The sequence below is a fragment of the Melopsittacus undulatus genome, chromosome 10, assembly GCF_012275295.1.
Source record: "Melopsittacus undulatus isolate bMelUnd1 chromosome 10, bMelUnd1.mat.Z, whole genome shotgun sequence".
Classification (NCBI taxonomy): domain Eukaryota; kingdom Metazoa; phylum Chordata; class Aves; order Psittaciformes; family Psittaculidae; genus Melopsittacus; species Melopsittacus undulatus.
This window is the reverse complement of record NC_047536.1, coordinates 3,927,303-3,950,604: the sequence shown is the minus strand read 5'-3', so window position 1 is coordinate 3,950,604 and position 23,302 is coordinate 3,927,303. Positions and strand designations below refer to the sequence as shown.

The window sequence follows — 23,302 nt, the reverse complement described above, 5'->3', positions numbered from 1 at the left end:
AACTGCAGCAGTGAGGGGGATGGCAGCAGGACAGGGGCATTGTGCCATGTCACATCTTTCCCGTTTCACGTATTTTCTTTAAGCCTTCTGAGATCCTGCTGTTTTCCAGGTCGCCAGCCTGGAGTGGAGTTAAACTTCTGCTAGTAGTCAAGGGCCAATAATCATTCCACATCCAGAAGTCTATTATAACCTTTCTAATAAATCACTCTTCTAAGCACTTTTCACAGATTGTTTCCCTAAAGAACCATCAAAAGAAGCTTTTAACAGTGTTTAAAAATGTAGATGGTAAATAACAACACAACTGAGTTATAAGGTTAGCACTTCTTAATGTTTTCCTCCCCTTATGCTGTTTTTAAGCCTGAAGTCATGCTCTCCCTCAGTTTCATACCCTTCCCATTCCTTCATTTTTCAAAGCAATGTGCAGAAGCTCTTAGATAAGACTTTGAGCTCTGATAAAGAACTTTGCGTCTCTGAATACCAGAATGTTTTTTCTTCAAATATTTGCCTGGACCTTTTATAAGATCTTCCTGTTGCTGTCAAAGGGTCAGCGTTTAGGGAGGTAGCCATGAGCCAAAGGCTACCATATTAGCATTTATATAATGATATATGTGGTTTGATACGACACTTATTTTACGTCCAAAGGACTTGATGTATTAATACAGGAGAATGTATTTCATGTAACACAATAATCTTGTCATTCAGTATTTTATCTGTGGAGCCCAAATATGAACCAAATTCTGCTAGACTGCTTCTAATGGTAAGATTTATTGGTCATTGCAGCTGTCGGTAGAGATAAGCTCAAAGGAGAAGGTGCCTTTGGACTGACTGACAGAATTTGAAAAGTAATCCAAAACCTGAATTCACTCCTGGAAGGAAAAATGAGGAATGATAAATAGCAAATTTGAATTCTTTCGCTTGGGCTCTATTTGCATTTTGGGTCAAAAGTCCATGCAACCACCAAGTGTTGTTAGCTGCAGGTTAAAACAGGCAAGGACTCGGTTCCCCTGCCTCTCTGACAATTCTGTAGTGCCAGTATCTATTTATTTGATGCCAAAGACATTTTAGGAACATAATGTCACTTCTGAAATCATTGGACTTGAAAATAACAGGACATTTAGAGATCTGAAAGCTAATTCTTGGAAAGAGGTAGTTACTCTCCACCTCTGCTGTGAAGCCAAATATTTAATTAGGTTTCATTTCACAAGAGGTGGTCCAGTAATTTTAAATGTCTCTAAGTCAGGTGCTGAATTGCCAAGCTCTTGAGGAGCTTTTCTTAAAGGGAAAATCTGATTTAGGGCTTATCCCAGAAAAAACTGAACCTGCTTTTGTAAGACCTTGTTTATGGAGATGATGGGGTTGATGTGCAGCAGGAATCCTGTGCCTGGGTGCAAACCCAAAGTGTTGTGGGCAAGGTCAGCTGTTTTAATGGGACTGTGTTAATCGGTACTTTGCCAGGGTGGGAAGTTTAATACTGCTGATTTCAGAACCCCAAGTCCCTGGATATTTTCCATATTATTTGTGAAGCTTGGCCAACTATTGTGTTTTCCCCTCAGGATCTGTTTTTGGTGATGAGTTGAGAAGACTTCTTTCATAAACGTTCCCCTTATCTTTAGGCACATGGCAAAGTGCCCTCATCTTGTTTCCATGGAGACTTGGGGTCCACCTAATTGAGATGAGAATCCAAATGTGGTTTTGCTGCAGACTTTAGGAAGACGTGGTGCCAGGCCATCAGATAAACACCATGTGTTCTGCTGGAATTAAGAAAAGTTCACATTTTAGGACTGGAACTGAAATTTTAAAGCCTTGGGAAAAATTGCAAAGGGGGAAGAAGTTGGCTCTCATCCTCAGTCCCTGCCAGCATCCAGAGATCTTTGTTTATGAAAGTCACAGTGTGTGATGGCTGAGGGAAATGGGTTTGTTTAGGACTGTTCTATAATTATGATGCTGGAGAAAGTTTGTGTGTGTTTAGAATCTGGTCAGCATTATATGCCTAGGATTTTTTTCAGCCAGCTTTTGAAATCTCTATTCCACAGGCACTTAGCAAATGGCATTTCTTAAAAATGAAAGTGGCCCAAGAAAGAAGAGTGACAAGGACAAAGTTCTTAAGGTGCATGACGTAGATTTTGTGTCTCCCTGCTAGCCAGGCAGAAGATTCCTTTCAGATGCCCCTAGCATGGGATGGATCCCTGGCTTGACTTTTGTCATAGGATAGTTTGAGTTGGAAGGGACCTTAAAGCTCATCCAGTTCCAAGCCCCTGTGTCCAACCTGGCCTTGAGCACTGCCAGGGATGGGGCAGCCACAGCTTCTCTGGGCACCCTGTGCCAGCACCTCAGCACCCTCACAGGGAAGAGCTTCTGCCTAAGAGCTCATCTCAGTCTCCCCTGTTCTGGCAGGTTCAAGCCATTCCCCTTGGCCTGTCCCTACAGGCCCTTGTCCCAAGCCCTTCTCCAGGTTTCCTGCAGCCCCTTTAGGCACTGGAGCTGCTCTCAGGTCTCCCCTTCAGGAGCCTTCTCTTGTCCAGGCTGCCCCAGCCCAGCTCTCTCAGCCTGGCTCCAGAGCAGAGCTGCCCCAGCCCTCACAGCATCTCCATGGCCTTGCTCTGGAGTCATTCAAGCAGGTCCACAGCCCTCTTGTGTCACAAATGGGCAAACTAAGACTGCTGATTCTTTTTCTGCTCAGTTGAAAGAGGGATTTACTGTTCTTAGAGTACTTGGAATGCCTCTGTCCTCTGAGATGGGCTGATCACTACCTGTTTCAATAGAACTTGGTATCGTTATGGTGTTGTGCATAAAGTTATTGTCTCTAATGAAACCTAAAAGGTGCAGTTATTTGGTTTTTCAGCAGCATTGCTCTTTGTGAGGTGTTGTGTAGAGTCCAGATGTGTGTGCCATTGAAGTGCCTCAGAGGACCCTGCTCTCTTTTCATTGTTGTTGGCCTGTGTTTTTAAGATTTCCTCTCCAGCTCTGGAAGTTACAGCAGTACTGCTCCTATCACTTTGCTGTAAAGCAGGACTCCATTCAAAGTCAGCGTATTTTGATGTTGCACCTGTACCACTTGAAAGCTTGAAACTTCAGTCTTGTATGTTTGACCTAGGTGATGGAAGTTTGTGGAATTGGGGATCCTTTAAGAGAAAACCAGTGAGCCCTATGGAGGTTTTTTACTGTGATCATTGCAGCTGCTGGCATGCAAAAGGTTTTCTTCATCAGATGCTACCATTGAATCTCTTTTGGGATCTCTGTAAAGACAGACCTTTCAGGGAAGAGCAACTGCTTTGTTCATCCACATCCTTCTGTTACAGGCTCTCCTGAGTAGAGTTAAGAGGATTCTTTGCTTCCTCCCTGGGGAAGCAGAAGAACAGTACCAGTGAGATCAAAGATCAGCTTGCACAGCATCTTGTCTCTTGAGAGCATCCAGTAACAGATGCATGGGGCAGAGCATGGGGACATGGTGCAGCTGCACTTCATTTACGTGGCAGTTACAGGTCCCTCATGTCCTGCATTTGCAGTGAGTTCTGCTCCCTCAAGTCAGGCACTGCCACCATTGTGGGCAGTAAGAGTCCTGCGGCTGAATTGCTGTCCTCTAGGTAAGTTTCCATTAATGGTCTTTTTTATCTGCTTTGCTTCAGCTCCCTCTGGTGTAGAACATCATTTTGACACTTGGAGACCATGCTGTCTTCATGCCTCCTGAAATGGGCTGTATCATACAGTCAGCTTTCTCCCAAAGCGACTTCCTATATTCTGTGTCAGTGGCCTTTAATGCGGTTTCTGCAAGTTTTCTCTTCCTCTGTAGGACATTAGCATATCCCACTGTTCAGATTCATCTTGCTCAGCATCATAAGGTCAATCTGCTCTTTTTAAAAGTGCCTTTAAAAAGGGTTCAGGAAAGCTACAGCAAGACTCAGCAACAGTTTTACTTGGTGGACCTTTGAGCAGCTTTATGCATATTGGACAAATTGCATGCAGGGACAACACTTCATCAATTTCTGTTGTTCACATTTGGATCTTATCTAAGCAGCTGTAAACATTAGGAACTTAATTCTTAAGTCTCAAATTCTGCCAAGAAATCCTGATTTGATTGTAACACTTGCTAGGAAAAGCTTCCCACTCCTTTTTCTCTAGAGTTGTTTAGATTTGTGGACTTCACTGTTTATGCCTCATTTCTGGCCTTAGTACTAATACTTTAGTTAATACTAAAAGTGATATTTTACTTCAGAGTGATCTGAAAGCCAATCATAGAATCATAGAATAGTTAGGATTGGAAAGGACCTGAAAATGTAGTGTTCAGGCATGGAATGGCTCAGTAGTACACTCCTGCTTTTTGGCCTTGCTTTGATTTCAGACTGTTCTTCAAAACATAGCCTGTGTATCCTGTGACTTTTGGAAATGAAGCCAGAAGCCCACTTTTCACTTCTTGGAAGTGTTTTCCCTTTGTTATTTTCTTGTGGAAGTGGGCCTTTCTGCTTGTATGAAACAAATATATGCTGAACTTTAACTAGATCCAGGTATATGTGTAAAAATTAGCATGGTATATGTTAGGGGTCTATAGTTAGTTAGATTGAAATAATGTAAGCACAAAACATCAGTCAGTCGCTCTTTTGATTTAACATTTGCTTAGGTTTAAGTCCTTGTGTTTGTTTTCTATATTACTGTTTACTACTTCTTCCTGTGTAATGTCACAGCAGTTTCTCCAGGTCATTTTTAGTTTTCTTCTGGACTTTCACTTGGCTTTAATCAGGAATAATCTAAAATATGAAGAATTCTTGGTGTAGTCTGTCTTCTAAGTTTCTCAAAGCATTTTGAGAGTAAAATCCAAGTCTAGTCACTGTTCCAAGTCCTCTAGTGTAGCATGAATCATGGTGGTTCAGCTTTTTTGTGGAATAGGGTAAGAGAACTAACAGGGAAAGGCAACATTGCTTAATGGGAAAAGTAGGATAATAAACAGCAAGATGCAGTGGTGGATGGTTTGCGGCACTTGGTGTTCTTTCATGTAATATGTTCTCTCTTCTAATGTAATGTATGTCCAAGATGTTGGTATGAACATCTGTGTGCCCTGCTGCTTGCTTCCAAAGACCTGTTTACTGGCTCAGGTGACAATAAGTACAAGCCTTAGTGAATGAGTAATTAGGTATAGAGAATGTGTAATTAAGTATAGAGAATGTGTAATTAGGGTTGCTGTGCCTGCAGCTAGGACTCTTCAGACATGTAAACTCTGTAGACCATAATGACCACATCATTTTCTTGTTCATCACTTCCATTATGCAGCTGGTCTGAGGAGGTGTTTTATGGAGGGAATGTTGGATACAGTGCAAGTACTTTTTCTGTCAAACTGCTTTGGCAGAGGGATTTTATTACTGTCTGTGTGGAATACCAACCCCAGTGCTGATCCAGTTCCTGTGGTCTGTGAGGTTTTAGTTGTCTTTGTTGCTACACACCTACCACTGGCACTTAGCTCCTTAGAAGTGCTTTATAGAAGTGATGACACTCACAAGAAGGATGGTTTGCTCTTTATTTACAGGGTTTTTATCCCTCTGCAGGAGGCTTTGCTGCTGGCAACGTTTTGCCATCTGTTGCTGTGAGGCAGTCATCCCTCTGTGGTCAAGTATCTCATGGTTTATGCTGTTGTGGTAGTGACAGGACAGCTAGATCTCTGCAGGGTTCCTATTGAGGACCAGATCAAGCCTTCTAGGTAAAAAGCATCACATAGCCTTTCTTCTTCAAGCTGATACAGAGACTGTGAAAGCTCATCAGCCCTCACTGCTTAACAGCAGCTTAGAGATCCAAAAGTGAATTCTGGATTCAGCCAGGATCTAGAGAATCCTTCTTCAAGAGCTTGATGCTGTTTTTTCCCCTCATGGTCATAGTATCTTCAGAGTCCAAGAGAGGAAAGACCTCAAAGATGCAGGGAGCCTGGTGCCATAGCCAACCTGTCATTTTGTCTTTGCTTATCAAAACCCCTTAATTTCATAATGACTGAAATATTAAGCCCTTTCTACCCTGCTGACACAAGTTCATACGCTCCCGTTGGGAGGGATTTTCTATTTTCTATTTGAAGAAAGCACGTGAAAAACAAGAGTTTGGATTTTAACTGCCCCTGGTGTTAATGCCCAATGCTTCTGGAGAAATCTTTATGTACATAACAAATGTATTTGTTCATTTTTCTCTTCCCCATTTGTCCTGCAGCAGAATTGTGTATTCAGAGGGAACAAAATCCTTGGTTTATGGGATTAAGATAAACCCACTTACTCTGCAGAAATACCCACAAGGATATAAAAGCAGTTTTTAGCCAAGGGGCTGAACATAGTGTACATTAACAAAGGGGAAAAACCCTGTTCCTAGTAAATTATCCTTAACATTTCCAATGTATAGTTAATGATCTAACTGCTAATCCAGATGATTTGCATCTTTTTTTTTACTGTGCATCTTTGTACATATTCTGGCATGGTCAAGGCTTGGCTATGCCTCTACATCTTGGGCTATTTTTTTGTGTACTTTTCTATCTGAATGCCTTTTTTTTCTTCTTTTAAACCCATTTATGCATTTCTTCAGCTGCCAAATGGTTCTCCTGTGGCAGATGCTTTGGCTTTGTGCTTGTTCTTTATTCCTTGTATGTCCAGATTTTGCTGGCTGTGCAGCATTTGTCAGCTACTTGCTGCTATTGCTCAAGTAAGCTTGTAGGAAAGCACAAGAAACTTTCGTGTGTGTGTGTGAACTAGGGAGATAGTGTTCTGCACCATCTTGCTTGTAGTTGTGAAAGCCAAGTGTGGAGCCACGAGACTTGGAGGGGTTCTGTGTACAACACAGGTGTTGCATGAGTATTAGGTTTAGTACCATAAATAGGCAAATGCTGTGTCTCTTCATTGTCTGGTTCCTGGTGATTGTAACAGTCCGTAAAACATGGTGATTTCTTCCTCACCCCTTGTACTCATGTGCCTGTCTACTCGGCATATGCACAGTTTATTGAGTTATCTCCTGGAAGGAGGTTGCAGATGAAGACTCTGACTAACCACGCTAGTCAGTAACAACCAGAAGTTTCCTATAGCAAGAAGCTTTAATGTGGTTGCCAGTATTGTATTAAACATGTTTCTTTTCAGAGGGTCCTCCAGGTTGCCCACCCACTCAGCCGTATTCAGTCATCTACAATAATGTTATTTCTCTATACGTCCACATCTGTTTTCACTCTGTTGCCAATTGAAATGCTGCTGTATTTTCTGTGTGTATCGTGGCTACTTTCCCAGCACATTGAAAATTTACGCAGTGTAAGGGGATTTTACAAGTTCTTGAAAAACATGAAGTATTTTCCCACAGTAGCCACACCATGTAATGTCTACATGAAATGACATCTATTCCTGGGATTAAAAAGTGCACCTGTATATGACTTACTGCTTCATAGTGCCTTCACAAAGAGATACATAATACTTCAGTTCCTTTTATCTGAAGCCAGCCTTTTCTTATGGAGGGCGTATTAAGTAGCTTCCTATAGGGAACTTCTAAGAGTTAAGGCAGCTAGTGTGCTCAGTGTCTGGTGAGCATGCTTTTCCTGACCGCTGGTGTGTTTGGGAAAGTGCTACAAGCAAAACTTCTGGTCTGTGGGGTTCTTAATGTGTTCTATAGCTATTGGTAGTTGCTGTTGCAGGAAGCTGAAGGCTGAAGGAGCTCTGGTGGTGTTTGAGCACTCGGCTGCTGGAGTAATTCAGCATGTGCTACTTGCAACTGCTTATTTCAGACCTTTCCAAGGGTGTTGCTTTGGGAAAACTCACCCTTAAGATGTCTTAGTACTGAATATCTGAACTTACATGGTTTCTGAAACCATTTAAATTGCCTGACTCAAATCTGTAATGCTTTCTCTCCTGTGTCTTCAATGTTAGTATTGCATTTTTAAATATCTTGCCTTCAGATCTATAACTATATCAGTTCATGCTACTAATTTCTCCAACCCTCTCCTGTTTCTAAGGGTCACCTCTGTAGCAGCTAAGAAGTTAATGAGCTACAGTTCCTCCCTCCTAGCACAGAGAAATCTTCAGGTAGAGCTTGAGAATTGCCTGTCCTTCCTCCTCAAAGCCTCCATCCCATGCTGAGCAAGTAGCAGAATGAGCAGGCTGCTACCTTCAAGGCAGGAGTCCAAGGCTGAGCCAGCGCAGTGTTGGGTTTGGATGTTTTGAGCCTAGTTCCAAGTCTGACAATCAGCAGTGAACTCGCTGGCCAGAAAAGCTGATCCCAAACTGACAGATGACTTGCTATCTTAATTTCATTAGCTTTCCCACCAAATTGGAAGAGAATGAGAGGGGATGAATAACTTGTCAGCATGTTCCTCTAGAAGCTTCTCTTAGTAGTCATGTGTTAGACAAATTCCTGTGGCACATCAGGGTTGTATTATCCTCTCCAAATTGCATAATGGGAGACAACTGAAGGAGCAAATGCATGGAAAACAAAGCGGTAGGTTAGTTTTCCCTTGGAGCAGATATGTTTTCCTAGAACTGGGACGTCATAGTTGCACTGCACTTTTGTCTTTAATGAGAGCTTCAGTTGTTTTCCAGCCTTGGCAGAGTTGTAGAAGTGCCTGCAATTGCTTTGAAAGTTAGGATTTGATTATAAACATACTTTTCCAAACAAACTGGCAGTCTATCAGCTTCTCTCCAGGTTTCCATGCAATACTGGGGGGGGATCCCAGGGAAACAGCTAAATAAATGGTCTGTTCTGGTGCCTGTGTTGGAAGACAGAAGGCATCCCAGTCTGTCTTGGTACTGCAGGCCTGGAGTTCTGTACATGGATTCTCTTATGATTGTTGTTACAAACTTCCTATCCCAAATCCCACATTTCTTTGAAACCAGCATTAGTTATCTTACAAGTAATAAAGCAGATTAAACATGGAAATCATCCGTCTTCTTCTATGGAATACTTTGCAGCTTTTTAGGATGTGTCAGGTCTCTTTCCTTAAAAATATCTCTTAAAATGAAAATGTTGAGAATTACATTTACATAGATTTTGGGAGGAAAAAAAAGAAGTAATATTTGGGTTATTTGTAATCTGATAGTTCAGATTTACTTCTATCAGCCCTTAAGGTGCTCAGAGGAGGCTTTTGTATCTCAGAATCCTTTTCTACAATGTGTAACAGCAGTTAATTGGTGAAATAACTGGGTAAGGGAAGGAAAGGTCCAGGAACTCCTGTAAACCTCCCTTTTGGACTCAGCAGTTTTGTAATGTTAGTTACTCAGGTGAGGCTGAACATGGCACCACATGAGCTCTGGTTTAGTCTTTCTGTTAGCTGGTTGTGTAAATATGGGGTGGAACTGAATTGTTACGAAACGTGTATCTCTAATGGCTGCTTTGGAAAGCCTCAGTAAGGTTTGCTGGCCACAGTTTTCACTGCTAACTATAGCTTTTGCCATGACAAATTATAGAAGTCCTGATTCTAATTCATTGTGTTTTGTGTATCTTTACTGGGGGGGACGACAAGAGACATTTAAATGTTAAGCACTTTAGGTGTAAGGATGTAAAAGTGGAAACGTTGCTGTCTATGGGTGGGAGTAGTTTTGCTCAAGCGGGCAGCGTCGTGCCTAACTCCTGCTTGTTTCCCCTCCTGTTAGACTATAGAATCTAACTGGCGATGTGGGAGACACAATTTGCAAAGGATTCAGTGCCGTTCTGAGAACAGCAAAGGTGTCTACTGTTTACAGTATGATGATGAAAAGATCATCAGTGGCCTACGAGATAACTCCATTAAGGTAAGCACTTCAGTCTTTTCCCTAGGAATAAGTGGATAATTCTGCCTTGGAAAGTTAGCTGCTTGTGTTGATTCCTCATGTCTCTTCATGGGGCAGCATTTATCTGTGCAGGATTTATGGGGATGGGGTATATTCTGTAGCCTGGCAAAGTTCTCAACTGTGCTTTGCCCTGGAAGCTTTGGGAACTGCCAGCCAGAGATCAATACCATTGACCATAAAGAAACACTTGTGAAATCGAAGTTCACATAAGATGAATGAAGACTGAGTGTGCCACTGCCCTTACCTGTGTCTTTTGTCACTGCTGCTAGTTTGCTTGCACGTGAGTAGGTTGCTTCCTCTTGCAAAACAGGACTTCATCTTCTCATGATCAGTGTTCATTTCACTTTGTGTCAAAAACTTGCGTCAGGGCTTCCTTGAGCTATAAGGGAGGACAGGCCTGCTGACTGGACAGGCTGACTGGCCTGGGATTCTTCCTTCCATCTCTAGTTTTCTTCCTTCCTTAACAGTTGCAGCAGTGATCAGGTCTTGAATCCATGTTCTTGGTCTTGATAAGCTATTTATACTTCTTGTTTTTAACAGATCTGGGACAAAACAAGCCTGGAATGTTTGAAAGTATTAACAGGACATACTGGCTCAGTTCTTTGTCTGCAGTATGATGAAAGAGTCATTGTAACTGGATCTTCAGATTCTACAGTGAGGTGAGTGTGAAGCTTTTGCACAAAAATCATGGCTAGGAATGTTTACAATAATCTCTAAATATCAGAAAACATCCCTAATATGAATGGGATACTATTATTCCAAACCCGAGATATTCATACTTGGCAAAGCATTCCATTCAATTCTGGTTTTTTTCCCAAATCTGTCTCATTTTTTTTAGTGTTAAGAATTTTAAGGGAATATGACCTGAGTGATTCAAGGCATATCCTGAAGTTGCAGGCCAACTATAGCCTGAACTATAGCTGAAGGCCAACTATACAGTAATTTAGGGTTTCTTATACTGCCTTCTGACATCTCTTCATGATGACTATTAATGAAAGGGTGTTTGTTGTAGATGGAGCACCTCTCTGACTGCAGTTTTGATGATACTAAGTTTCAATTCTTGTATGAATTCAGCAGTCAGCAGATGTCCCATATAATGACACTCATGAGCAGCCCAGTGGAAGGGCCTTGTCTCCTGGTGTCTCACTGGTATACCAATGTAGGTCTCTAAAACTGCTCAGAAGTTAGGAGCTGATCTTAACATCCTTCAGGTACTAAAAATTCAATGGTGATTTTTCACTTCATGTAGTCTAATAGGTGGCCTTGGAGGGTGCTTCATTCCAATTGCTCCTAGTGGCCATAAAATCTGAATGAATGGTGTAAAGCTGTAACAAACCACCAACATATTGGATGGTATTTAGGTTGGCCTGTTCCATCAATTTATGCATCATACAAGCTCTAATCATACTGGAAGAGTTGTACAATTGTTAAGCAGCTCTTTCTTTTAGCAGTGGGCCCAGTTTAGGCATTTCCTGGCCTAATTGCTGCTGATAATTGTTGCTTGTGAGTCTGACACATGAACTAGGAAACTTCTCCAGCACACATAGCCCTGCATTCCCCAAGCTCTTAAGAGGTATAAAACAGCCAGAGAGCTCTCCATTAGAGATAGTAGCAGACTCATGCCTGCTTACACTTTACCCCATGCATAGCTATCATCCTTCATTTGGAATAAAATGCTTTTTCTTTTGCAGAGTTTGGGATGTAAATACAGGTGAAGTCCTGAACACGTTGATTCATCACAACGAAGCAGTGCTTCATTTGAGGTTCAGCAATGGCTTAATGGTGACATGCTCAAAGGACAGATCAATTGCTGTTTGGGATATGGCATCACCTACTGACATCACCCTGCGCCGTGTTTTAGTTGGCCATCGTGCTGCTGTTAACGTGGTGGACTTCGATGACAAATATATTGTGTCAGCATCAGGTGACAGGACCATTAAAGTAAGTTGGCAGAGCTCTCATGGAGGTCTGCAGGCCTTTCAGGCCAGAGAAGCTTCTGAGCATGGCTCCACTGTGAATAGCCAAAGTGCTCATGAGCATTTCTGTGCCTTTTTTTGTGTTCAGCTTCCTCTCACTAGCTGTTAATGTCTTTATGCACATAACTAGGCTCGTAACATTTTTGTGGCTTCTGTCATACGGTTGCAAAGAAGTAAAGCCCATTTGCTGTTTGAACTCTAGTCTCAAGATCAGTTTGTTTGTTAAATGTGGCACATTTTGTGCCTTTTTCCAAGCAGTATTTTTTATTTCAATTGGCAGTCCTGTTCCAGACATGAAATTTATCAGCAGTGCCTTTCCTCACCACGCCTTCCCAGCAGCTCCACCAGACTTTGCCATGTTTGAAGAATTAAGAGGCTGTATTTGAAGACTCTTACATACCAGAAGATTTGAGTTACCCAGAGTGTATTAATGTAACAAAGGCATTTCCACCCATCCCTCTCTAGAACCAGAGCTACCCTAGACTGTGCCAAAAAGCTCTTGGCAGTTTAATGTCCAAATATCTGCCAGAGATCCTGCTGCACTCTGTGTTGGAAAATGAGCCACTGGATACTCTGTTACAACTTCAATTACAGTTCATTAGAACTGGGCAAAGTTGATTTGAATCATTTAAAGTTAAGAAAGAAGCAGCCACCGAACTTTTAGAAGCCATGGGTTTGGCCTTCTCTTACTAGTAGATTGCTACCAATTTCTTTGGCAAAAAATCTGGGGGGTTTATTTATGTGATAATTTCCACTTTCAAAAATTATTGTGAACTCATCAAAAGTGTAATCAAGCTTTTGAAATCATTTGGGACAGTCTTTACCACCTGAAGAGATCTTATATATGACCCTCTCAACTTTTCTCATTGACTCGATGTGCAGCAGGAGTCCTGTGGCTCTTGTCACTGCCATGTCACTCCCCATAGCACTGTTCTGCTAATGCCAGGTGTGCACTCTTTGCCCATGAGAATACTGTGTGAGTGTTCATTCCACTGTCCAGTCAGTGTCAGCCTCCTTCTGTTTATGATATTCAAGACCCTTGCCTGGGGGTAATTCTCAGAGGAACATTTCTTTTGTGTTTCACAGGTGTGGAGTACAAGTACGTGTGAGTTTGTTCGTACTCTGAATGGGCACAAGCGTGGCATTGCATGCCTCCAGTACAGGGATCGACTAGTTGTCAGTGGATCTTCAGATAATACTATTAGGTGGGTGCCCATGAGCTGCTATTGGTATGTAATTGTGTCCATTTGCATGTGTGAAAATAGGATTTCCCCTTACCTTTGGTGCTGTTCTGCACTGCTGCATGTGCAAAACTTCCTTAGTATGTTTTGATATTAGCACAGATGATGTATGAATTAAACTTAACTCAGTGTGACAGGAAATATGTCACATCCCTGTGAAAAAAAGTGGGATGCTGAGATTTATGTTAAAGGCAAACAAAACTTACCTGCCACTGTAGTTCATCAGCTTGTTTCTGCTTGGAGAGATGAGGAAGATGTTGGCTACCGGTTTTAATTTCCTTCTGAACCTCTAATCATGAATTTATACAGAATAGAAAAAAGTATATTCAAGTTTCCCAAGATAACTTGACATGTATCCTACCTCTCCTTGTATAGGATTTGTAATGAGTAAATGAATTTTGATATACTGCAGCTGCAGCACACACTTGTCTCTGAATTGCACGCAGGGAACATCTCACGGCTCTCATGCCTTTTAAAGCAAGTTATGTGGTATCTCCCACAGAAAACCAGAGTGCTTAAATCCCTTAGTGTGAGGCTAAGGGGGACAGTGTTGAACCTGAAGTACTCAAGGACTTTGTTCTCTCTAGGCTATGGGACATTGAATGCGGTGCCTGTTTAAGAGTATTAGAAGGCCATGAAGAACTGGTTCGATGCATCAGGTTCGACAATAAGAGGATTGTTAGTGGAGCCTATGATGGGTATGTATTTGAAGCATGTCAAGCAATTCTGCCTTTCTTAGCCAAACATCTTCTGAAAGGCATTGAGCCTTGTGTTCCCTTATGAAGGGATCTTTTCTGATTTCACTAATGGATCAATATTTAACTGAGTGGCTTCTGCTTGAGCATTTCATTGCAGCAGACTACAGTTTTAAGTAGCCAGGAAGCTGCTTTTCTGATGCTTTTAAGCATGCTCTGAAATTGCATTAGCACTTAAGTTTGACTTTCTGTAGAAAGTAAACTGTTGTTTGGCTCAAGTGACATTCCTTTGTTTTTTTCCTCAGGAATTGCTCTTTGCCAGGTCCTGTGTGCTTATAGTAGTTCAGACATTCTATTTTTATAGGACAGCAGCACTGAATGTTTACTGTGAGCATAAATATACCTTGAGGGGCTCTCGGATGTCTTTAGTGACCTTTTTTGTTGGGTTGAGGGCAGGAGCCCCACCGTTAGCACTTCTGAATCAGTATTTTCAGTGTGTAGTAGAGTCACAACACCTTATATCCATGGTCAGATTCTTTCTGTTTGATTTATACTTCCAGTGAACAGCAAAGTTACTGAAAACAATTCTTCAGCTGTTTGTCTCTAGCCTTTTATTTGGGTTTAGTATCTCACTGGGCTTGGCAGTCCCAGCTTAATTCCCACTGGAACTTTGCACCTCATCAGTAGTGCTGTGAGTTTTCAAGATCATCTGCAGTTCCAGAATGGCTTGGGCATGTATAGTCAATTTGTGTTTCATATAACCAACCCGCTTGGTCCATCACAAAGACATCGTATATGCTGCTATAAAGAAATACAAACCTACCTATGTTTTGTGAGATCTGACCTTAGTATTTTAGTGAAGATAGATTCTAATGTTTTGCTTGATCCTGATGAAGTAGCTGTAGGGAAAATCTAGCATGCTCTCCGTTGCTTTAGATGTCTCTTCTATGCTTATACTTGAAATGATGCTCTCATAATGGCCTTCTTATTTTACTTTATAGCAAAATTAAAGTTTGGGACTTGCAAGCTGCTCTTGACCCTCGTGCCCCAGCAAGTACATTATGCTTGCGTACATTAGTGGTATGTAAACCTCATCTATTTGGGGTTTTCTGGGATCTTTTATGTATGAGAGGCATGTTACCATGTTATAGTGGGGTAGGTGAGGAACTCAGGATGTTTTATAAGGCCTGGGCTGCTGCTTAGTCTAAGAATAAAGAAAAATTTATATGTTGTTATATCCTGAATCATTTGGATCTGAGCTTAAAAGAAAGATGTTTTTTTTCCTAGTTTCAGATTCTTGGATACTCTTTAAATCAGCTTGACACTGTATCAAATCATTCTAGTGCCTGGTGTGTTTCCCTAATATTGCTGTAGGGCTGGCTTTAAATTCCCTCATATTAAAAAGTGGGGAGGAATCTTGTGAGCCTTTCCCAGACCTTTCTTCTAATCCCTCAGTTTGGAAGGAAGAAGTGGGAAGAGGGAAGGGAGGTCAAGTCAAAGGGATTGCCACAGGAACACTAATCACTTCAGAGGACTATCAGATTTAAGGCTGTTGCTTAAGTTATTTCCTTCGTAATGAGGGGTTTGGTTTATGACAGTAGATGAATGAAAAATAGATTGGGGAAATGAGTTCCTTGTTCTTTGCACTGAAATGTGCATGAAATTTTACTTCAGAAATCAGTTTGACAAGCTAGTAGCAACCCAAAGTTATTGACTGTATGTGATGGTAACTGGCTTACTCAGCATGTGCTTGGCCTTTCCAGCACCTAAAGAAGTGCTTGGGTGGCTAGAAATGCTTTTGTCTTTTCTTTATCTTCAGTAGTCCTTGCACAGAGATAAGATTAAACTATTTTCTTTCCCATATGCATGCAGTGTATTTAGTTTTAGTGCAAAAGTTGATTCTGTCCCTTCTGTGGGTGTATTGCAGCTCAGGTTATAGTTTGGAGATCACTGACAGCTTCGGTTAGTTGTCCAGTGAAGGTAGCATACTCACGTTAAATCTATTAAAAATGGGTGAGCAGGACAAAGAGGAGAACCTTTTCTGGGTCTCTTAGTGCCATTTTGAGCTTCCTTGCAAGAGCTGACAGAGCATGTGCTCCTTCACCTTGGTGGGGTTTGAACACAGTTGTCTTGCCTAGTAAGTGAGCCATAATGATCCTTTCAGCAGCATTACCCTAGCTGAAGCTGGGATGTGGTGCATTATGGCTGCACAAAACTGGAGTCAGCAGCAGCACTGAATGCAGATGTTGTATAGGAGAAGAAGCCCTGGCAGATTGTCAGTGCCAGCCAGTCTTCTACACTGCTGCTTCTGGATTGACAGGCTGCTTTTGTCTGTAACAATCTCAGCTTCTAAGAGTTGCCCCTCGGGGAGGCTCATGGTTAACAGGCACTGGGTATGGAAGCCATGTGAAAAAAGCTTATATACAAAATCAGCTTTTCCTAAATTTGAGTTTATATATCTAAGGATTTCTTACCAGTACACCAGCATTTTAATGCACTGCTCTGTGTCCAGATATGTGTGTGAGTATGAATGTAATGAAACATCACTCTTCTTGCCTTGCTAACTGATTCGTGTCACTCACAGGAACATTCAGGACGTGTCTTTAGACTCCAGTTTGATGAATTTCAGATCATCAGTAGTTCCCATGATGATACAATTCTGATTTGGGATTTCTTAAATGTGCCACCGAGTGCCCAGAATGAGACCCGCTCTCCATCTAGAACATACACTTACATCTCCAGATAACAGTCTGCACTTTACTACCCTCAGAAGGTAAGTCTCCCTCTTTTTATTGGATGTGTTATACATATCTGAAATTATCACTCTCCTGCAGCTTGGCTTAGTCAAAGCAAGCATCTGATGTTTTCCTTCAGAAAACAAAGCCTGTTTATGCCACAGAGACACTGTATAGTCTTTGTATGGTCATGCTTCAACTCATAAAACTTGTCATGTTTCCTCACCCCCTTCTACAGTTCCTCTTGTTTATAATTGGGTGCTTCAGGTATTCTATGGCATGTTATTCTATATTCACAGCATCCTGGGAAATTGAGGAGACTCATTGTATTGTGTAGGTGTTCCAAGTATCCCATGAAATCGGAGCCTTTTGGAGCTCTTGATATATCTGCTCTCTGTGTGAAGCTTGGCAATGAGCATTATAAGACATCCCCACTAAACTGAATATGTGTGTGATCTTTGGGCAAATACTCACCAGAAATGAGTGGTTCCATGACAACCACAAACAGTAGGGTTGTAGGGAAAGCTTTCAGAGCTGAATATTGTGTCATGTAAGGCAACGTGACAACTCAGAGCTGTCAGGAACTGAGCATGTGAACTTTGCCTCTTTTGTTTCTGTTTTTCTGCAAGTCAGTTTCATTTAGTTCTTGAAGCATGGTGGGTAAAAGCTCTGCTGTAGATCTGTTAGGACAGTGGATGCTGTTCCTTATGTCATTTCTATTGCTGCCAACAATTGCACTTCAGTCTATAAATAGCTGTGAAGGTTGGAACTTGGAGACATGGAAATTGCCTTCCTGAAGCAAAGCAGTTGTCCCTTTTTCCAGGTCCCTGTCTCTGCCAGTGCTGAGACATCCAGCTTCCAAGGAGGTGGAGACACTGCAGCAGTTAGGAGTAACACTGCCCTCACAGCAACGGTTTATTTTATTTGAAGTGGATAATTAATAGTTTGCTTAAACGTTGTGGGAGAAGCTTTCCCTGTCTTCATGTAAGCTGGGACTTTCATTATCTGTACATGGATGGGCCTTGGAGCAACCTGCGCTAGTGGAAGGTGTCCCTGCCATGGCAGGGGGTTGGAACTGGATGAGCTTTAACCTCATTTTCAACCCAGACCATTATAGGATCTTCTTCCCTGCTGTGGCAATGAGATCCTTGGGGTTTTCCCCTCCTTCTGTAGGATCTCTGCTTCTGGCTAGGAAAGTTTCCCCTTATGAAGACACTGCTGCTTTGAGATGCCAGGTCTTAAAAATCAGGTCTCTTTCACCTGTATGCATTCCTCAGGAAAGTGTTGGTGGCCTTTCCTACTCACTGAACCCCTACTCATGTTGAAAAAGGCCAAGATAACATCCTCTCTGGAGATCACACTTGGATCTGTTGGCTCATTATGTTTCACAGAGGGTCAAAGCAAAGACTTGGCCATGGCTAGTTCCCTGTCTTTCCAAATCTGTAATTACTTAATCTAATTAGGCCCATGAATAAGGAATAAGCCTTACGCTATGATGATGATGAGCTAGTGTGCAGAATCAGCAGCTAATGGAACTTCCCTTAAAACCACATTTGAAGAATACTGCTGCCAGGGTAGTTTATTAAAACACATGGGCTTCCTTCTCCTGCCTGCAGCAGGGCAGAAGAAATCCGGAAAGGCAGAACTGCTAAAAGCAGTGTTTGTACAGGGGGAGTGACTGAAAGACACAACTGCCTGGGAGGTAAATCATAGACTCGTGGAGTGATTTGGGTTGGAAAGGACCTCAAGATCATGTAGTTCCAACCCCCTGCCATGGGCAGGGATGCCTCACACTAGACCATGTTGCCCAAGGCTTTGTCCAGCCTGGCCTTGAAACTAAATCCTGACACTACAGTAAGAGCCAGGTCCTGCAGTGCTGCTTACCTGTGACTTCCACTTCAGAACTGTTTAATTTGATCCAGGATGACATGTTTGTCTTTGTTGGGAGAAGCTTGATGCTGTCACTTACGGTTATGTCCTTAGGGACTTTGTCCTGCTCCTCTTCAGACAAGCTTTGGTGCCACCAGAGTCCATACTGAAGTGAACTAATGCTGTGGCAACTCCAAGGCCTGTTGAAATTGGTTTTCCCTCTCTATGGAAAACTTCTTTTCCTCCTTTCGGAGTAATTCCATTTGTTTTATCCTGCCTCTTCAGGCAGATGGAATAGGCTGCGTGAGATGACAGCAGTATTAGGAACAGTTTCCATCTATGTTCCAGTTCACACACCAGTGCTGTCTTCTGTTCAGTTATAGGATAATTTGAGATTGATAAATTCCTTTTTTGGTTCTATGTTATGAAAGTCAGAGGAGTTTGTTTGGCAGGCTGCTGTAATCAGCTTTGATTCATGGGAAGGCTACACGCAGCTTGTCTTAAAGTGCAAAAGAAATGAGGAGTTGAATAAAGCTTGTATGGATTCAGTTGACCAGCCGTGTGCTGGTGTCTTTCTTTCCTCTCTTGCCACATGTGGCCCACAAGACCCACTGCCACTGAGGTCTGTGAAATACCCAATGCCTCTGGCACGTGTTGTTCTCTTCAAATTCTGCACACTTGACAGTTTTGCATAGCTTAGGTCTGACTTGTCCCATGATGCCTGAGTCAAACCACACAGACCTCCATATCCTGGGAGTTGTTGGTGTTGGTAATGACAGTCCCTTAATAATTATTTCCTCTATAGGAGAGATGCTGTTGATGTCACTTTTTGACAGGTTTGTCTGACTTCAGAATCCAAAAAACCATAAATCTACATCAAATTATGGTCAAACAGCTCATATTTCATGATGACGTTTAATGGAAGCTTTACGTGCTCTCAAGCCTTGCAGCTTTCTGAATTGTGAATCAGCCCTGTATACTTCTTTTACAAGGCTTTGCAATGTTCTGCCTCTTGAAAGTGGATCATTTTTGACAGTCCTGCAGTTGGCTGCCAGAGTTTTATTGCTTTCTGTTGAATTCCTGTTGTTTATTGTAACATGATAAAAATTGTTACCATATGATAGTCTTATATTCTTATATTAAGCACTAGGCCATGGGCTGGGGGAAGGGAAGTCAAGGGGAAGTGCCTAAAGATGGTTTAACCTTTCATGGGAATTTCATATCAGAGGAGGGTCGTTCTCTGTGGTCCATAGAATCAACTAGGTTGGCCATTAAAGGGTTTTGGGGAGTGGCAGGTAAAAACCATAGCTCAGATTTAATCACATGGAGAACTTGCACTGTCTCCAAGCTAAGAATGGAGCCACATGGCTGGAAAAGGTAACCAAAATATAAAACTACTGCAGTTTTTGTCTGTTTTCTTAAAAATTCATGTATTAAAGCAACTGAACTTGCATCCTGAGCAAAAGCTGCTCCTCACAGCTCTATGGAGATCACTGTTTCAGTAAGTAGTGAGACTGGCTGGTGATTCACCTGCTGGTCACCAGGAGGGGTTTTGATCCTTACCATGTGTAAGAAGACTGCCAAGCTATAGGTGACCCCCTAAGGAGTAGCAAGATTCTCAATGTGCTCTTACTTCAGCTGAACTTGGAGTATATTCCACAGCAAAGCCATTTGTCCTGTAGAGGTGCACCTTTCCTGAAAGGAAGGACTTCCAGCACAGAGGGAAGTATTTCAGGGCGAGCACCCCCTTAATGTGATGTGCACCTTCAGGTTGTATATTGCCCTTCAGGTTGTATATTGCCCTTCAGGTTGTATATTGCCCTTCAAGCTGAGAGCAAGGATGGCATGGCCTGACCTTCTCCAAGTGTCTCCACATGATGCTTTTTGATTTGTATCTTCTGTCAGTTCAGCTTCTCTTTTATCTTTTTCAGGGTTTCACAGTCTTGAACTACTGGATTTTTGGCAACTACATGCCTGAAGATGTTGGTTGACAGCTAAAGTCAGAATTGGTTCTAGATGCTGTGTAGATGCAAAGCAGCACAATTCTATATCTAAATTTCTTAATCTTTCCTGCTCTCAGTGGTCATCTCTGAATTTACTACAAATTCACTGACGTGGAGTAGATGAATTTCAGAAGCCTGTCCTTCCCTGCAGTGAGAAATCCAAAGCTTCACATGTAAAGTGTCCGTAGAAACTGAACTCCGATGGCTTGTTTTTCAGAAATAAATCAGAAGTCAAGAAAGGACTTGGCCTAATTTATATTGCTTTGCACTTTTGTCTGACTTTAAAGAATAAGAAACATTCTCCAATGAAATTTGGGTGCCAAACACATACCCAGAATGTACAGAGCTTTGCTTTCAGTCACCATTGTCCTTTAGACTTTACTCTCATGAGAGATGCAGAGCCCGTTCTGTTTGCTAGGAGTGTACGTTGGACTCTTAGAACTATTTCTGAATTGCTCAGTAATATTTTTGGATTACGGTTTACTTGTTTCTGCACCAATAATTTCTTTTAAATTAAAGATTACCTGTACTTCAGGCTAGGTTATCTAAACTAGTTGTATAGCACTGTCTTTTCCTTTTAACTGTGCTCTGTACTGCAGCCGTCCTATGCTTCCTAATGTTTGGTATAGTAAAACCTTCCCATGTGTGCTTGCCTCATTTCCAATACTGTATAAGCATGTAGATATAATGTACATAGCAGTGGAACCTCCGGGTGCTGGAGTCAGGGTTGCCTGACACTGCACACTAACACAAGAAGTGGTAGCACTTGGCAGCAGGATGTTCTAACTGCTGGCGCTGGAGGCGTTCGTCTGAGTCACCGAGAGGTTTCTCTCTGCAAGAAGGAGGTTTTCAGTATTCATTAGGGTTGGTTTTCTGTTTTTCTGTTTTTTGTGTTGGTTTTTTTGTTGTTTCTTTTTTTTTAATGGGAACTCCAGATTTTAAAATGTAATTTCTAAACTTTTTAAAAATTAAACAAAACCAGGTTTAATTTATGTTCTGTATCTTATTTGTGTGCCGCGCTATGTCCAGGTGTCTGTAAGAGCAGCAGGTCCTCGCAGCCGCCTGCTCGTGTCCCTCAGCATTAGTTGGGCTGCTCAGTGGAGAAGATGCCATGGGCCAAAGTTCAGTTCATGTATGTGTGATCTGTGACACTTCCTCATGGTGGAGAGGAGGTTCCCTTGGAGCCAGTGCTGCGCTTACCCTGCTGATTGCTGTGCTAGTAATGACCCTGCTGGTTTTCTCTTCCATAGCCGTTTGCTGTTGCCATGTCCTGGTTGCGGCTCCTCCTCGTTGGCGCTGTTCTGAGGAAGTCTCAGTAGTCTCTTCTTCTGTTGTCATGGTCTCTCCTCATTGATGTGCTCATAGAAATGCTGCTGCATTTGTCTCATGTCAGAGCAAGACATGGATAAATGCAAACACGGATGTTTTTTACCTGCATTACCCATGTGGCTGTGCCTGTCGGTGGCTTTTCCTTTATGCTTCACTCGAGCTCAGCGTGGAACCCACCTCTCCTGGGGAAGACGTGTGCTGGCACCGAAGTGTGCTCTCATTCCTCTGATCGTTTGTACGTCCTGTGCGTGTCGTCCTCTGGCAGCACTGTCTTGGGTTTGCATTGTCCCCTGTTCTGACCAGGTCTGGGGTGTCTGATGGTGTTCCCAGTGGTCAGACGCATCGTTTCCGTGTCACCTGAACTCAGAGAATGCGCATGTCAAGGTGTTACCGTTACAGAGCTGCAGCTTCGGGTCGTCTCCTGCTCACCCTTCACGCTGAGGGAGGGTGTTGGGATCAGTGTTGGAGTGAAGCTCCCCTGTACTTACAACAATGATTCTTTCACCAAGGTGACCGAATGTGATGAAGGGTGGAAGAGTCAAAACCTGCTCCTAAGCTGCTCTAGGGTCACTCTGTGGTAAGCTTGGCAGTAGCGCGTGCAAGTGTCTTACTTTACCCGTCTCATCCAATAGCTTTAATATCAACCCATCTATAAACAACCGCCCTGTTGCAGCCCTGAAGAAAAAGGTATTTGTTTCCCAAGAGCGGAGTCCTTTTCATAAATGCATGTATAAGATTTCAATTCCTCTTTTTCCTTGGGCGATAACGGTGTGTGAACATGCGGTCTGACCTTCCTTGTGCTTCGTGTACCACAGCAGTGGACTTTGTGATTGGCACCCAAGGAACTTGACTCCTGGGATTAATGGTAGTGATCCTGGCTGCACTCTGGACTTGGTTTTGCTAACATAACTGAGCGACTGTACATTACTGCTATATTAATGTTTCAAAGCACTGGGATAGTCGAATTCTAACTTGTAATTATGTTTGCCAATTATCTGTTTGGAAAGTTGGTGTATGAACAGCTTCTGAAACTGTTGAATTGTACAGATCCCGTTCCTGACCTGAGGCTTTGTACTGTGGAATGTGCTTAATAAAAAATATAAAACCAAAGGCGTTTCAGCTTAAATCTGTCAAATAAATGATGGATCAGTGACAGCATCAGCCAGGGGTGGCCTCTGCTACCTTCATGTGTGCTCAGCGCAGTGCAGTGGGTAAGTGCTCTCCTGGGGGTGCCAGGCCAAAGCATTCCGAGTCCAAACTGTGCCCAGCTCCATGCATTGGGTGCTGTGTGCGGTGCTGAGGTTGGTGTTTTACCTGTGCCTGTATTGCAGTGCGTGCCTGCGGAGGACATGATGGAAGAGGGAGCTGAGCTGGGTCACCGATCCCAGAGGCACTGCACAGCTCTGCTTTGCTGCTTGGGACAAGGGCCTGTAGGGACAGGCCAAGGGGAATGGCTTTAACCTGCCAGAACAGGGGAGACTGAGATGAGCTCTTAGGCAGAAGAACCTACCCACTCTATGATGTGGGCCATGCCCATCCCCTGGCTCTGAGCTGGAGAAGCCAACTTCTTGGCTAGGGCTTCATCTTGCCTGCTCTCATGGGAAGATGCTCCCCCAGCTGCTCCCTGACCTTCCCCGTGTTCCCCACAATGCTCACTTCTTCCCTGTAGGTGAAGAGTAACAGGGACACAAGT

General features: G+C 42.7%; 1 protein-coding gene across 6 annotated transcripts in view; it reads left to right on the top strand.

The window, feature by feature from the left end:
• FBXW11 (F-box and WD repeat domain containing 11) overlaps positions 1 to 22,719 on the top strand; it is a 79,395-nt gene extending 56,676 nt beyond the window's left edge. For all 6 annotated transcript variants that reach the window (XM_034066796.1, XM_034066795.1, XM_034066797.1 and 3 more), the window contains 8 exons: positions 9,585 to 9,722; positions 10,302 to 10,420; positions 11,453 to 11,702; positions 12,824 to 12,942; positions 13,566 to 13,676; positions 14,675 to 14,753; positions 16,258 to 16,446; positions 20,209 to 22,719. In XM_034066796.1, the coding sequence (XP_033922687.1) occupies positions 9,585 to 9,722; positions 10,302 to 10,420; positions 11,453 to 11,702; positions 12,824 to 12,942; positions 13,566 to 13,676; positions 14,675 to 14,753; positions 16,258 to 16,419 (978 nt within the window). In that variant the 3' untranslated portion in view covers positions 16,420 to 16,446; positions 20,209 to 22,719. The remainder of the gene's footprint in view (positions 1 to 9,584; positions 9,723 to 10,301; positions 10,421 to 11,452; positions 11,703 to 12,823; positions 12,943 to 13,565; positions 13,677 to 14,674; positions 14,754 to 16,257; positions 16,447 to 20,208) is intronic.
• The last annotated feature ends 583 nt before the right edge of the window (positions 22,720 to 23,302 follow it).